This window comes from Spermophilus citellus (assembly GCF_964194105.1).
Source record: "Spermophilus citellus genome assembly, chromosome: 7".
NCBI classification, from domain to species: Eukaryota; Metazoa; Chordata; class Mammalia; order Rodentia; family Sciuridae; genus Spermophilus; species Spermophilus citellus.
The window spans coordinates 47926920-47941928 of record NC_138188.1 but is presented as its reverse complement, the minus strand read 5'-3'; the positions used below and the strand labels follow the sequence as shown (position 1 = coordinate 47941928).

Here is a 15009-nt window from a genome sequence, read left to right as displayed (position 1 = left end):
CAGTGATGGGGAAGTAATCCTGATGGCACAGCTAATCGGAACCTAGCCAAGCAAAGGCTGTTTTCACACTGATGAGGAAGTAGCATCAGATGGAATGGTGCCCTGTCTGTCATATCAACAGCACTACCCGTGTGGTAAATTTTAAAACCACCACTGGTAAGGGAGTGTTGGCAGTGATCAGAGCCGGGCAGAGCCCTCATCCCCATGCTCAGCATGTGCACAGGGAAAGCCCTGAGTGTGTAGAGCATTGGCCCTCTGGGCACTTTGCCCAGCTTGCAGTTGTGTAGACAACACTGTCTTTAAGTGGTGGTGCATCGGTTGCAGCAGCCGCATCCCAGCATGCCATGCACAACTCCCCACCTGAGGAGAGACCAGACACAACTACAAAGGAGCTGCCTAAATCATGATTTGTGATTGGACAGAAGTTAAGACAAAAACTTTTAAGAAAATATTAATTCTTATTGAACCTAGATTATCAAATTTCTTATTTTTTATGTTGATCTCTATAGCAGCATTTAACCTTCTCAGCTTAGAGCTACTGAGATGTAAGTATTGCTTTGCAGCCTAAATCCCAAGATTGGTAGGTGATTTAGCTGTGCATACGATGGCTCCTATGTATTCGTATCAGCTCAGAGAGAGTGTTAGCAGTTTTTCTGCCCAGATAACATGAACAAGAAGATTCAAAAATAGAAAATGATGTATGCACATGGCTGCTGATTAAGCACTGTGATAGCAAAAGACTTGAAATGACTCAGTTAATTGGGCATTAGTAGCAAAAACTACCATAAAAATACGTTGCTACGCAGATGCAAAATACAATGATGACATCTCTAAGCTGCTACAGAGTTATAGTGAAAAAAGTTATACATATAAGAGTGTGTGGTATACAAATTTTGTATAGTAAGAAGAGAAAGTATACTTATATTTTCAGAAATAAACAATGGAAAAATAATTTTAAACTTAATAACAATGATTACCTATGGATTGGAGAGAGAGTGGAGCTATGGAATATGAAAAGAAACCTAGATCTCTGCATGATGATATTTTAAGTTTGAACTAAACATTATTGTTTTTTGCAATTAAAAAACAAACATTAGGGGCTGGGGTTGTAGCTCAGCGGTAGAGCACTCACCTAGCACAGGGGAGGCCCTGGTTTCGATCCTCAGCACCACATAAAAATGAGTAAATAAAATAAAGGCATTGTGTCCAACCACAACTAAAAAATACTTTTAAAAAAACCATTATCACCAAGCAAGACCTAAAAAATCAAAACAAATTAAACACACGAACCTACATCAAATTTCTAGCATAATTGCAAGAATTGGGAGGGCTAAGGCAGAAGGATCACAAGTTCAAGGCCAGCCTCAGCAACTTAGCAAGGTCCTAAGCAACTTAATGAGACCCTGTCTCCAAATAAAAAATAAAAAAAAACTGGGAATGTAGCCCAGTGGTGAAGTGCCCTGGGTTCAGTCCCTAGTATTGCCAAAGAAAATTATACCGTATTAATAAATCTGTTGCCAGTATCAATGATTATCTTATTATTTGAAACTAATACATACTCACAAGGAAAAACAAATGAGTACTTTCAATTGTGTTATTAAGACCTAAGATTTTTAGAGTAGCAGAAAAATATGTAAATCTAAAAGACTCTGAATCCTCTGATCTTTGGTTGGTTGGCAGTGTCAGCATGAACTCATTTATTCTTCTGCTTTAAAAGTATATATCTTATCCCACCCCTAGGAAGACTCAGGAGCAATGGTGGTTCAGTAGCAGTGACACCCTCCATGCCAGGTTATTGTCTCTGAATGTCATTCCCCACCAAAAGGAGTCCAGGCTCTTCAGAGCAATGGCTCATTTCAGGGCTGGGGCAAGAAATTAAGAGGATTCTGGGTTGTGTTGCCACACCTTGTAACTACCAGGGATCAGGCACCACTTGGAGCATTTCAAGCACCAACATAGGGAACTACTTACTGTGGACTGAAATATAGTGGGCCTATAAATATTCTGAATTCATAGTGGTTGTTTTTGATCATGTTCAGACCAAAATTGATTTTTTTAAAAAAAGGGAAAGAATCAAGCCTTTCTTGTGACTTTTATGACTTTTCTATATAGGCTGTATTTCAGGGCCACCAAATAGGATAAGCTCTTCATTACAGAAGAGTCAGAGCTGATAAAGGCAGGAACAGTACTAGAATTAGAAAGCTACCATTTTACAGCCTCTAATGAAATAATTGATCTGAGAACCAAACATTGACATTACTGGAACCATTAAGTGAAATTTTGATGAATTTTATGGTGGAGGCTCGGGCTGGTCAATCTTTTTTTTTTTAATTTTATTTTTATTCTAATTTGTTATATATGACAGCAGAATGTGTTACAATTCATATTACACATAGAGAGCACGTTTTTCATATCTCTGATTGTACACAAAGTATATTCACACCATTCATGTCTTCATACATGTACTTAGGGTAATTATGTCCATCTCATTCCACCATCTTTTCTACACCCCTTGCTCTCTCCCTTCCCCTCCCTCCCCTTTGCCCTATCTAGAATAACAAATAACCCAATCAATAAATGGGCAAAGTAACTAAGCAGACACTTCTCAGAAGTGATATACAATCAATCAACCAACAAATATATGAAAAAATGTTCAACATCTCTAGCTATTAGAGAAATGCAAATCAAACTACTCTAAGATTTCATCTCACTCCAGTCAGAAGGGCAGCTATTAAGAATACAAACAACAATAAGTGTTGGCGAGGATGTGGGGGAAAAGGTACACTTATACATTGCTGGTAGGATTACAAAATGGTGCAGCCAATATGGAAAGCAGTATGGAGATTCCTTGGAAAACTTAGAGTAGAACTACATTTGACCTGGCTATCCCACTCCTCAGTCTATACCCAAAGGACTTAAAAACAGCATACTACAGGGACACAGCCACATCAATGTTTATTGCCCCACAATTCACAACAGCTAAAGCGTGGAACCAACCTAGATGCCCTTCAGTAGATGAATGGATAAAGAAATTGTAGTATATATACACAATGGAATATTACTCAGCAAGAAAAGAATAAAATCATGACATTTGCAGGTAAATGGATGGAGTTGGAGAATATAATGCTAAGTGAAGTTAGCCAAACTCAAAAAATCAAATGCCTAATGTTTTCTCTGATATAAGGAGTCTGATTCGTAGTGGAGTAGGGAGGGGAAGCACTAGAAGATTAGACGAACTCTGGTCAATCTTAACATCACTAAGAGTGGGAGAAGCACCAGCTAGTGGGACATGTGGGGACTTAAGCTGTGGCTCCCATAGTATGTTTTTTACCAAAAGAAATTGAACCTGAATGCTTTCCATAATAGGTTAAATGATCCTTTGAGATAAAGTCAATCAGATCCACAATACAGAACATTGTGTGGCACAATCCAGTTCCTTGGACCAGTATGTGGCTGTGAAAGAGAAGCATGTTACACTATATATAGTAGAAAGGAACTGAAGGTGTGAGGGGCACACTCCTTGTTTGTACCCCAGTCCACATGAGCTGAGTGAAGACTCTGCTAGACAGTCATTCACATTTTGCATGGAAGTGTTATAGTATGTCCAAGTGTGAAAATGATACTACAGATAGGTTGTTGTCAAAGTCCTTATCTGTTAGCAATACCAACTAAGGTACTTAAGGGTAACAACATGACATAAGTCTCAAGAGAAAAAGTTCTTATTATAGCTTAACTATAATATAATGTTTTTTCACCCAGTTAATTTTTTTCTTTTCTTTCTGTTTATTTTGCTTGTTCATTTGTTTGCTCTTACTGGTGCATTATAGTTGTACATAAAAGTTGGGTTCATTTTGACATAATCATGTATGTCCCTCCCCTCCTCTGTCCCCCTCCTCCTCCTCCTCTATTCTACTGATCTACCTTGCACTCATTAGTATGTTTCTTTTCTCTTTTAATTTTTTTATTAGTTGCTCAAAACATTACAATGATCAGTATGTTTTTAATTGATGCTTTATAGCCATACATAAAGATGGAATTCACAGTGGTATATTTATACATGCACATAGCATAATTTTGTCAAATTCATTCTGCATTTTTTTCTCTTTCCTGTCCTTTCACCCTCCATCTCCTCCTAATCCACTGATCTTCCTTCTATCTTTATGAACCCACCACCAACAACACCACTTTCTCTTTTTTTATTTTGATCTAGCTTCCACATAAGAGAGAACATTTGACTTTTGATTTTCTCAGTTTGGTTTTTTTTTTTTTCTTAGCATGATGTTCTCCAGTTCCATTCATTTACCAAAAAATGCCATAATTTCATCCTACTTTATGGCCGAATAGAACTCCATTGTGTATGTATACCTCATTTTCTTTATCCATTCATCCACTGACAGGCACCTGGGCTGGTTACATAACTTGGGTGTTGTGAATTGCACTGCTATAAATATTGATATGCCCATATCACTATAGTATGCTAATTTTAGTTCTTTTAGAGAAATACAAAAGAGTGGGATATCTGGGTCGTACAGTGGTTCCATTCCTAATTTTTTTTTTTTTGAGGAATTTCCATGCACTTTCAAGAGTGGCTGTACTAGTCTGCAGTCCCACTAATAATGTATGAGTGTCCCTTCCCCCACATCCTTGTCAGCATTTATATTATGGCTGCCACAAATGACTAGAGTGAGATGAAATCTCAATGTAGTTTTGATATACATTTCCCTAACTGGTAAGAATGTTGAGGGGTGGTGTTATAGCTCAGTGGTAGAGCACTTGCTTTGCACATGTGAGGCTCTGGGTTCGATCCTCAGTACCACATAAAAATAAATAAAATAAATAAAGATATTGTGTCCATCTTAAAAAAAAAAGAATGTTGAACATTTTTTCATGCATTTGTTGGCCATTTGTGTTTCTCCTTTTGAGAAGTGTCTGTTTACTTCTTTTGCCCATTTTATTATTGTGGGTATTTTGAGTGTGTATGTGTGTGTGTGTGTGTGTGTGTGTGTGTGTGTGTGTGTGTGTGTTTTAAGTCTTTAAGTTTTATATATTCTGGTCATTGATCCCCTAACTGAAGACTAGCTTGCAAAAATCTTCTCCCATTCTGTAGGCTCTCTCTTAAAAATTATTTATCATTTCCTTTACTGTGCAGAAGCTTTTAATTTGATACTGTCCCACTCAATTAAATTCTTGTTTTTATTTCTTAAGCATTAGGGGTCTTGCTAAGGAAATCAACACCTGTGCCACTATGTTGAATTGTTTAGCTCATGTTTTCTTCTAGCAGTTGCAGAATTTCTTCTCTAATTCCTAAATCTTTGGTAGACCTTCATTTGACTTTTGTGTGAGGTAAGAGATAGGGATCTAGTTTCATTTTTCTACATATGGATATCCAGGTTTCCCAGCATCATTTGTTTAAAAGCCTATATTTTCTCTAACATATATTTTTGGCACCTTTGTCAAGTACCAGGTGGCTGTCTCTGTGTGTGTTTTCGACTTCTGTTCCACTAGTCTTCATGCCTGTTTTGGTGGCCAATACCATGCTGTTTTTGTAATTATAGCTCTGTAGTATAATTTGAGATCAGGTATTGGGATGCCTCCTATATCACTCTTCTTGATCAGGATTGCTTTGACTTTCTGGGTCTCTTATTCTTCCAAATGAATTTTGGAACTGATTTTTCTAGTTCTGTGAAGAATGTCATTAGTATTTTGATGAGAAATCTGTATATTGCTTTTGGTAGTCTGGCCATTTTGACAATAGTAGTTCTGCCCATCCATGAATGTGGGAGGTCTTTTCATCTTGTGTTTCTTCAGTTTCTTTCTTCAGTGTTCTCTAGTTTTCATTATAAATGTCTTCCACCTTCTTTGTTAAATTAATTTCCAATAGAGTTACTTCATAGAAAGAAAGAGCATTGCTTAAGTATAGTATTGACAAGCTTACACCAAAATACACTAATATTAAATCCTTTCTTCTAGACCAAGCCACCTTGGGAGAACAAGTGAAACGAGTGAAAGAAATTGAAGCCATCGAAAGTGATTCTTTCATCCAGCAGACATTCAGATCAAGTAAGGAAATCAGAAAGGTAAGCCCACACAAGCATTGAGTTGGCCTGACTCCAGCCCAGGAGGGCCTCAATGTTGGCTGTGAGTGCTGCTTATGGCAGGTTAAGGAGGGCCAGAGTAAATCACTGAATTCAGGGCAAGATTAGCCCATGCAGAAGTAGAGAGCACAAATGGATCTGATGTGTATTTTAAATTTACCAAAGAAGACAAAGATGTTAGAAGATGGTTCTAAAACAGTCATATGCATTTCATGAACATAGCAGTTTTCTTTTCAAATGTATACATCTTTTTTTTAAATTGACATTCCCAGAAAAAGTTAGGAAAAGACTTTAAATCATAAAACTATTACCCCAACAGTAGCACGTATCTGTTTTTTGTCCTGAGGTACTTCATTCAGCTCCAGTTAAAGGACTTTTGAACTACATTTTGCTTCTGTTGAGTTTTCCATATATTCATTCTCTCATTAGTAAGGATGGTTTTAGAAATTTACAGTCCTTTACTAGAAAAAGATTCTGGAAAACACAAATAGTATTTAATAATGTTAATATAAAGAAGATATGGCTACCCCCTATTCTAAAATAGTGCATGTGTGCAAATGTACTAACAGCTGTATAATACCTTGATGATGAATGTAATAATTCATTTTTTTCCTCTGATATTAGAAATTAACTAGTGATGTTTAGAGAGAGATGACATACATGTTTGCAAATATCCATTATTATCCCCTCAAAATACATTTTTCAAGATGAAGTTATTTATTTAAGGTTATATTGTTTAATATGTTTCCAAAGTTATCTGCCAAAACCATTGTGCCAACTCAAATTCCACCCAAAGTGCAAGGTGCCTCTGCTTCTCTGCTGGTCTGCAGGCTGTCAGGCCCTCCCATCTCACTCTTCCTGACCTGGTGGGCACCTTTGCCATCACAGGTGAGGTGGAAGTTTTTATTTCCACACACTCTTAAAGTCATCCCTCCAGAAGATGTGAGTTGGGCATGCGTGCCCCCGCAGGGCCAGGTGCTGCAGAGCCACAGTCCCCATGCTGTCGAGGGGTGGATCATCTTTGGCTTCTGGTGATTAACTGTTGCAGCTCCTAAACCTGCAACTGTGAAATGGACACGCATCTTACTTAACACCTTACTTTTGCATATTTTAAGGACCTTCATCTGTCCTAATAGAATTACTGTAATTTATTTTTAAATTTGCTCTTCTGGTATCTGTTTTCTGAAACTCCCTTGACTTCTCAGTTCATACTGGACTCTGTTCTAATCAGCTAGCATTTTCTCTTCATGGAAATGTTTACTCCTCTATATTTAATATACTATCTTTTCTTCTAAATGACTTTTTCCTATTTGACCCAATAATATTTCACTTTAAACTTATTTTTAATTCAGTGCCTCTCCTTCAGGAAAGTGTGCATTGAAAGGTAAGAAGTGGTGTCAACAGGAGAACACACCAGAAAGCCTCAGAATGGCATTTGCCTTGGTGGAGGTACAGTCTGGAGTCTCAGCCATCCGGCTGAGTGCCCACACTTCCAAATGACCAGAAGACCAGTGATAGGCAAACAGTAGCATCTAAAAAAGAGCTGAAATGCTCATGTCTGCAGTGTTTACCAAGGATTCAAGGTGCCCAAGAAGGTGAATTGTGTATCAGGAGATGATTAGCAAAGAGAAGTGAGGACCTCAAGGATGGATGCAGATCATGGGGAACATGTCAGGCTGTCCCTAGTGCATGGCAAGATAACTTTGAGGACTGCTGTCAACTCATTCCTCTTGTGGACAGTTAATTCATGGGTGTGAGGTCCGTGTCTCTGAAGAAGGCTGCTCTGTGCTGGCTGCCCCTCAGCTGGCACAGTCATTCTAAAGCTGGGCAAATTCCACTAATCAAGCTAGGGAGCTGATACCAAAAGCGTTCCAGACACTGTGTCTCCTGTGACATGTTTATCTAACTAGTTTAACTTTCTGAAAGCGTTTCTTTGGCCTGAGTAGACAGGGGATCTGATAGTTCCTGATGTATCCTTAACTTTAGGAGCCAGGATACAGCTTGTTTCCAAACTGCTGTTTGGTGTCAGTTACTCAAGCCTCAGGTCCTATCTCTGGCAGATAGCCCATCTGTGCGCTAGAGGGGGCTCAAGAGCCGAGGCCCTGTGGGCTTCTGTCCTCAGCTTGAAGTACCTTGTTAAGCCGAATTTTTCAAACTGAACCACCAGGTGGCAGTGTCACCCAAATCCAGAAGTTCCCTGGGACCCATTTTGAGGTTTTATAATCAAGGCAAAATTTTCTTCTACATTTTTCTTCACTTAAATAAAAAGGCTATTCATGATTATCCCCACATTTTTTAACTGCATGTTGTTAAATAATAATGTCCACGTTCTGATTCTAGCCTTTGAGAGCTTCACTTTGTATGTTTATATGTACTTCTCAGAGATAATTGTTGATGTACCCCACAGGCAAGCACAGAATGAGATGAACCTGACATACGATAGGCTGTTTTGTCTCTCCATTTGAAGAGCAGGGCTCCATGAATATGGCATCTAGAATAGCAGCACTCCACCTCTTATCTAGGCTGTTCAGCATGGAAGCTATTAGCTCAGCGGTGGGAGCATTGCTGAGCCATGTTACATGGAGACTCTGTAGCTCGCAGACCACACAGACGGCTAAGCGCTGACCTCCCGCCTTGCTGGGTTGCCACACTTCCTTCCCCAAGCACAACTCTGGGCTTTGTGGTTAGATATCCCCAGTGGTATGAGGGTCAAGATATCATTAAAGCCATGAACTCCTGGACGCAGTGTTTGGAAGAATAGAAATGTTTGAAACCTGTAGCAGGGAGTGCAGGTGTTCATTCCAAACTGTAAGAGCTGCCAAACCGAGACTTCTAAAGAACCTCACTGTGAATGTTTCAGATATATATGATGCTGCGGTGTGCACACAGTGGTAGAAAGTGGACACACTGTCACTTCACGGTCACCTCTCCTGCGTACTTGCTCTGGGGCCTAAAATCTGCTCATTGCAAGAGTCCCCTATAGTATAGCTTTGTATGTTTTTGCTCTCATGTGGACTCAGGTGGTCACCTGTGGTCACTTGCTTTCAGCCTAAAGAAATTCCTTTATATTTTTTGTATGTTGGGTCTGCTGGAAGGCTCTCAATTTTATTCTGAGAATGCCTTTATTTTCTACCTCTGCTGTTGAATAGTAGTGATGTTAGATACAGAGCTCTTGGTCATCACTCCTGGCTGGGTACTTTGGACACACTGTCTGATTACTTCGGTACCCACTAATTCAGTTGAGAAGTCTGCCTTACTGTTGTGGGGATCCCTTGTAAGTGACACTTTCCTCCTGCTGCTCTCAAGATTTTCTTCTTGTCTTCAACTTCCAGTATTTTTACTATAACATGTCGGTGGGTCTCTTTGTGGTTACTCTAATTTGAATTTGTTGACATACCTAGAATTAATTATAAATTTGCACTATAACATACCTGAATTTATTATTCTTCAATAAATTCTGGAAAGTTGCAGTTATTATTTCTTTGAATATTTTTCCTTGTGCCTTCTCTGCAGTTCTCTGGTAATATCATGTGAGTGTTGGGGTGCTGATGGCATCTATATTTTCCATGTTTCTCTAAAGTTGTCTTTTTTGTTGTTGTTTTTTGTACTGGGATTGAATCCAGGACACTTAAATACTGAGCCTCATCCCCAGCCCTTTTTATTTTTTATTTTGAGATGCAGTCCAAATTTCTCAGGGCTCACTAAGTTGCTAAGGCTAGTTTTCAACTTTAGATCCTCCTGCCTCAGCCTGCAGAGTCACTGTGATTACAGACATGTTCCACTGTGCCCAGCTTGTCTCTATTTTTTTTATTGGTGCATATTTATTTTGCAGAATGATGGGTTTCATTGTGGCATATTCATTCCTGCATGTCATATTCATTGATCCAGTTTTACTCCCCAGTATCTCCCCTCCCCAAAGCCTGAATTCTATCCTACAGATAGAATTATTGGTCTCCTAATTTCATGGCCTTCCTCCCTCCCCCACTTTTTTTTTCCTTCTAGCTTTCACATATGAGAGAAAACTTACAACTTTTCTGATTGACTTATTTTGTTCAAAATTATGATCTCTAGGTTTATCTGTTTTCCTGAAAATAACATAATTTTATTCTTCTTGTGGCTGTGTAAAATTACATTGTGCATATATACATTTTTTCTTTATCCATTCATCTGTTGATGGACACCTAGGCTGGTTCTAACCACCCCCCCCCCCGCCCCCACCCTGTGCTCCCCCCCACAACAGGGATTGAATGCAGGGGCTCTTAACCACTGAGCCACATCCTTAACTCCTTTTTAAATTTTATTTAGACAGAGTCACTTTCCGTTGCTTAGGGCCTCGATAAATTGCTGAAGCTAGCTTTGAACTCGCTATCCTCCTGCTTCAGCCTCCTAAGCCCTTGGGATTACAGGAGTGCACCACTGTCCCAGCTTCAGTGTACTTTTTTTTTGTGTGTGTATGGTCCTAGGGATTGAACCCAGGGCCTGTGCATGCAAGGCAAGCACTCCACCGATTGAGCTATATCCCCAACCTCTTCAGTGTACTTTTAACTAAGTCAGATTTAATAAACATGTCCTTAAATATCTGTAAGTAACATTGTGATAAACATAGTATCATTCATTGTTTGATGTAGTATTCATAAAGACCTCCGGATTTGAAAAGTAAGGGTTCCTGGACACCTTGATGACTGCCCAGAGATCTGCCGTCAGGGTCCTTTTGTCTTCTAGAGCGTTAATCTCTACCGTGAACATGGCCCAGCTTCCACTGTCATAAAAGTAAATGCCCTGTTTTTAATTGAGTAAAATACTTTATGAGGATCTTGGCATCAGGAGTTGACTTCTGTCCCTGACTGCCACAGAACAACTGCTGTCAGGTGTGCCTTCCCACCACTAGCAGCAGTTTAAGCAGATGCATGAAGCTCAGTGCCTGGGCATCACATGGCAGGCTGCACAACCTGGCGACCCTGAGGGAAGGAACCAGAAGGAAAGCCCAGCTCTCCGCCTAGAACCAGTTTCCTGCTGTGGCCCTGGAAGCAACAGCCTGTGGAGTGGTGGCATATTCCTCATCCTGACTACAGTGTTCACTGTCTCTTTTCCCACTGTGTACTGCCCTCAAGACTCCTTTCTGTCTCCTTCTCACAGGGCACTCACTATTTCCTCTGGCCAAAGCACTCCCTCCTCCCATGTCTGGTTCCATCTCACTCTCAGGTCTTGAACTGTGCCTCCTAAGAAATGGCATCCCCTGCCCCCCAGTCTAAAGTAGAAGCTCTCCCTGGTCCCCATTCTCAGTGCCAACCCCTTGAAGATACCCTGACAGGAAGCACTGCACTCTGGAATATGTCTTTATGCTGGTGTATATGTTTGTAATCTGCCAACTCCACAACAGCATGTGACCTGCAGTCAGGCCAGGGGCATATCTATCTTGTTCTCTCTGTGTGCCCAGTGCTTCCCAGTTGGCAGTGCTCCCCAGTGCAGGTAAGTAGACAGGTCTCCAATCCTAAGGTAAATAATATCTGAGAAAGGATTAGCTACTTCATACACAGTCCATTCACTGGACATGTTTCCCAGTGACATCTACTTTATGCTTCATTCAGAAAAGTGAATGATTAAAAGTAGGTAAGTCAAAAACAGTCAGGTGTAGTAGCACATGCCTGTAATCCCAGGGACTTGGGAGGCTGAGGCAGGAGGATCGCACATTCAAGGACAGCCTGGGCACTTTGGCAAGCCCCTAAGCAACTTAGCAAAACCCTATCTCAAGATTTAAAAAAAAAAAAAAAGGCTCACTGGTAAAATATTTTAAGGTTCAATCCCCAGTACCAAAAACAAAAAGCCAGAAGAAAATGGAAATTGGAAACAATAGGCAATTCTGATTGAATATTATTCTTGCTACCTGATGCTGACCAGTCACCTCCCTGGTCACCGCCTTTCCAGGGAGGACGGAGTTAGAGCTTACTGACTAAGCACCACATGGCTGATTCCCTCAAGGCAGCAACGCTGATTCTCTAATATTTATGTCCACTGCACATGGCATAGTTTATGGCACTTGGTGAACAATCAGTCAGTGTGGAAAGAATTGTCTTTAGTTTGCAAGATGATGTAATAGATTATGGCTTTATTTCTTACCAAGATATGATGTACTTTTCTTCAAAACCTTTTTATATTTTAAACATCTTAAGTAACCTTAAAAGATAGGCTATGAGTCTATCAAGATATGAATGAATAAATAAAATCTGATAGATCCATACAATGGAAGATGGAATATCCAGAATACAGATCAATAGAGAAGGTAGATTATTTGGCTACAGAGGAATGAGAAGGTGGAAGGAGGGGGATGGTTGTTAACATGTCAGGCGGAAGGGTATGGTGAAAATTCTGTCAAGTTGTGTGTGATAATAGTATGGATATGCCAAAAGCCATCACGTTATGCACTTTAGATGGGTGAATTTTGTGATATGGAATCATGTCTGAATAGGTTAAATTTGTGTTTTAGAGAGAACCTTTGGTTTTGCATATTTATGGCTAAAAAGGTCAAGTAATACTGGCAGTTTGTTGCCTGCTTATTTATTAGAATTTAGACACAGGATAGATAGATACATGACAGATAAGATATTTCAGTAGCATAGGCTGATAAGCACCAGTTTTTTTAAATATGCTGATCATCAGAAATAGTAAGCATTTCTTCCACATTTTTGAATTTGTTTTAAGGAATAATTGCTTCTCATTCAGTAATGTAGGACCTTTTGGGCATGAATAGCATCTTAAAGGAGACAGCAGTTACTCACCATTGGAAATATTGTTAAAGCTCTTGTCTAAATCAACATGTGCTGCGTCTTCCAGGTGGTGGAGCCTAGTGAAGTGACACATGCGACTTCAACGGCAGGCCCAGCATCAGTAGTTGCTGACCCACCCAGTGCTGAACGGGAAGTAGACCCTGCCATCCCCACTGCTATCAAGTACCAAGACGACAACTCTCTGGCTCATCCAAATGTAAGACCCTAGAGCCTGGGGGTGTCCATTGAAGTCTAGTTAGCTGAAGTCAGTCCAGACTGGTGTCCTTTTATTCTTCACCAAGATAGCCATTGGAGGACATGGGTTCCTGAGTCGTCTTTGCTAAGCGTAGGCAGCTAGTCTCCAGCCCTGGGGCTTGTGGTACGGATTTGAATCTGGCATGGGCAGCTCATGTGGCCCGACTTCTGGAAGTATGTTGTGCTTAAGAAACAGGTGAAAAGAAGAGCATTTTAATAAAGAGGCTGAAGTTCCTAGTTCTGGCTGAGCCGTAGTCCCTCCTTTGGCTGTGAGCGAGTCACAGGTGTGGTGTGTGGCTATCTCTGTGACAGAGGAACTCACACTGGAGGTACAACTTGTTAGCCAGCATTAGTCCTCTCAAGACCTTCTGAACGTTATTCATTCCCAACAGATGGACTTTAATGAAGTAGTTCTGGGGCTAAACAGTACTCAGACCTGTGCTGAGAGAGGTCTTCCACAAAGGTTCATGTGTGGTCAAAGTAATTGGTTGGCAGTAACACTTTCCTTTCCCTTTTCTATTTCAGTTGTTTATAGAGAAAGCAGAAGCTGAGGAAAAGTGGTTCAAGAGATTAATTGCTCTCCGACAGGAACGACTAATGGGCAGTCCTGTGGCCTGAGCAGTACACCTATGATTGAATTGACAGTAGCATTGGAAATTTATGTTTTTAAATCCCAATATTAACTTTTACTCTTAGAACTTAACTGTTTATATGAAAAGGTAATCTCATTTCATTCTTTCTCGTGTGGGTTTGAATATTTGTTGATTTCAACTGAATCAAATATTGTGAAATTTCATAATGCATGAAAATGTTGTACTGTTAATAAAACTAATCATAAAAACATCAGTATTAAAATAACTCATGCTCAGTAGTGTTTGTTAATGCAGTGTGAAAATGTTGTGTGTGTAATGACCCAATATTGATTATGTGTATATAAGAATCAAATTATATGCTGTAAATTTGAGATTCCATCTGTGAATCTCTTCTTATCCCCTACTGAAAATTTTTAGACACAACAAAATGCACCCTAAACAGTCTGAGCAAAATAAACATGTTATACTTAAAGGAATAACATGTTTATTTTTAAGAGTTTCTTGACAATTAAATGAAGTGATGGTTTTGGGCTAGATATCAGCTTCTATTGGTACCCCTTTTTACCCTAGAGCAGACCCCAGCTCAGCCTTACAGAAGCCCTTTGCTTATGTGGACCTAACCACTTGGCTATGGGCCTCTGCAGGGAATGCGTTTCTGAGAAAACTAAGCAAAAGCTCCCACTCCGGTCCTCCCTGACCACTGCTGTTCCCCGTGGAGGAGAAAGGCTGAGTGCTGCCTGGGCGAGGCTCTGACTCTGCAAAGTAGATCGCAGTCCCAGGTGCCAGTACCAGAGGAAGCACTTCTGGTCTGGTCTTGCAGAGTGGTCTTCCTTCCCCACTGGGCTCAGAATTCTAGTCCCACTCTCATTCGGTCTCTGTGATGACTAGCATCTGTACTGGGCAAGCATAGAGATTACTTGGGGGAGGGTATCCAATGTGTGGAACATTTTGATACCATCTTTTTAGTATTTCTAGAACTACTAAAATTGTCATCTATTGAAAATGAAAAAGTGTCCGATGTGATGCCAGGTGTGTGGGGGTTTTAATACAGACACAAAAATGTTTAGTTCCTAAAGAGGTTATAGTTTCTGAGGTATTTTGTATTTCATTCTTTGCACAATTTGTAAATTGTAAAAGTCTTGGCAAGTGTAATTTGGTTGTCTGGGCAAGAATATGGACCATCTCTTGGTTCCCTAGTGAGTCTCCAACAACTGGGATAGATGCTTTTCTCAGTATGCCAGATGTTCCTCATCTATAAAATAGTGAAAATACCAGTGTTGTTCCTGTGACAAGAACCCCAGA

At 40.0% G+C, this 15009-nt stretch overlaps 1 protein-coding gene across 3 annotated transcripts in view; it reads left to right on the top strand.

The window, feature by feature from the left end:
* The window catches only part of RSRC1 (arginine and serine rich coiled-coil 1), a 391757-nt gene extending 377785 nt beyond the window's left edge, over positions 1-13972 (top strand). For all 3 annotated transcript variants that reach the window (XM_081301564.1, XM_081301562.1, XM_081301563.1), the window contains exons 8-10: positions 5971-6077; positions 12927-13076; positions 13640-13972. In XM_081301564.1, the coding sequence (XP_081157690.1) occupies positions 5971-6077; positions 12927-13076; positions 13640-13732 (350 nt within the window). In that variant the 3' untranslated portion in view covers positions 13733-13972. The remainder of the gene's footprint in view (positions 1-5970; positions 6078-12926; positions 13077-13639) is intronic.
* Positions 13973-15009: the final 1037 nt, after the last annotated feature.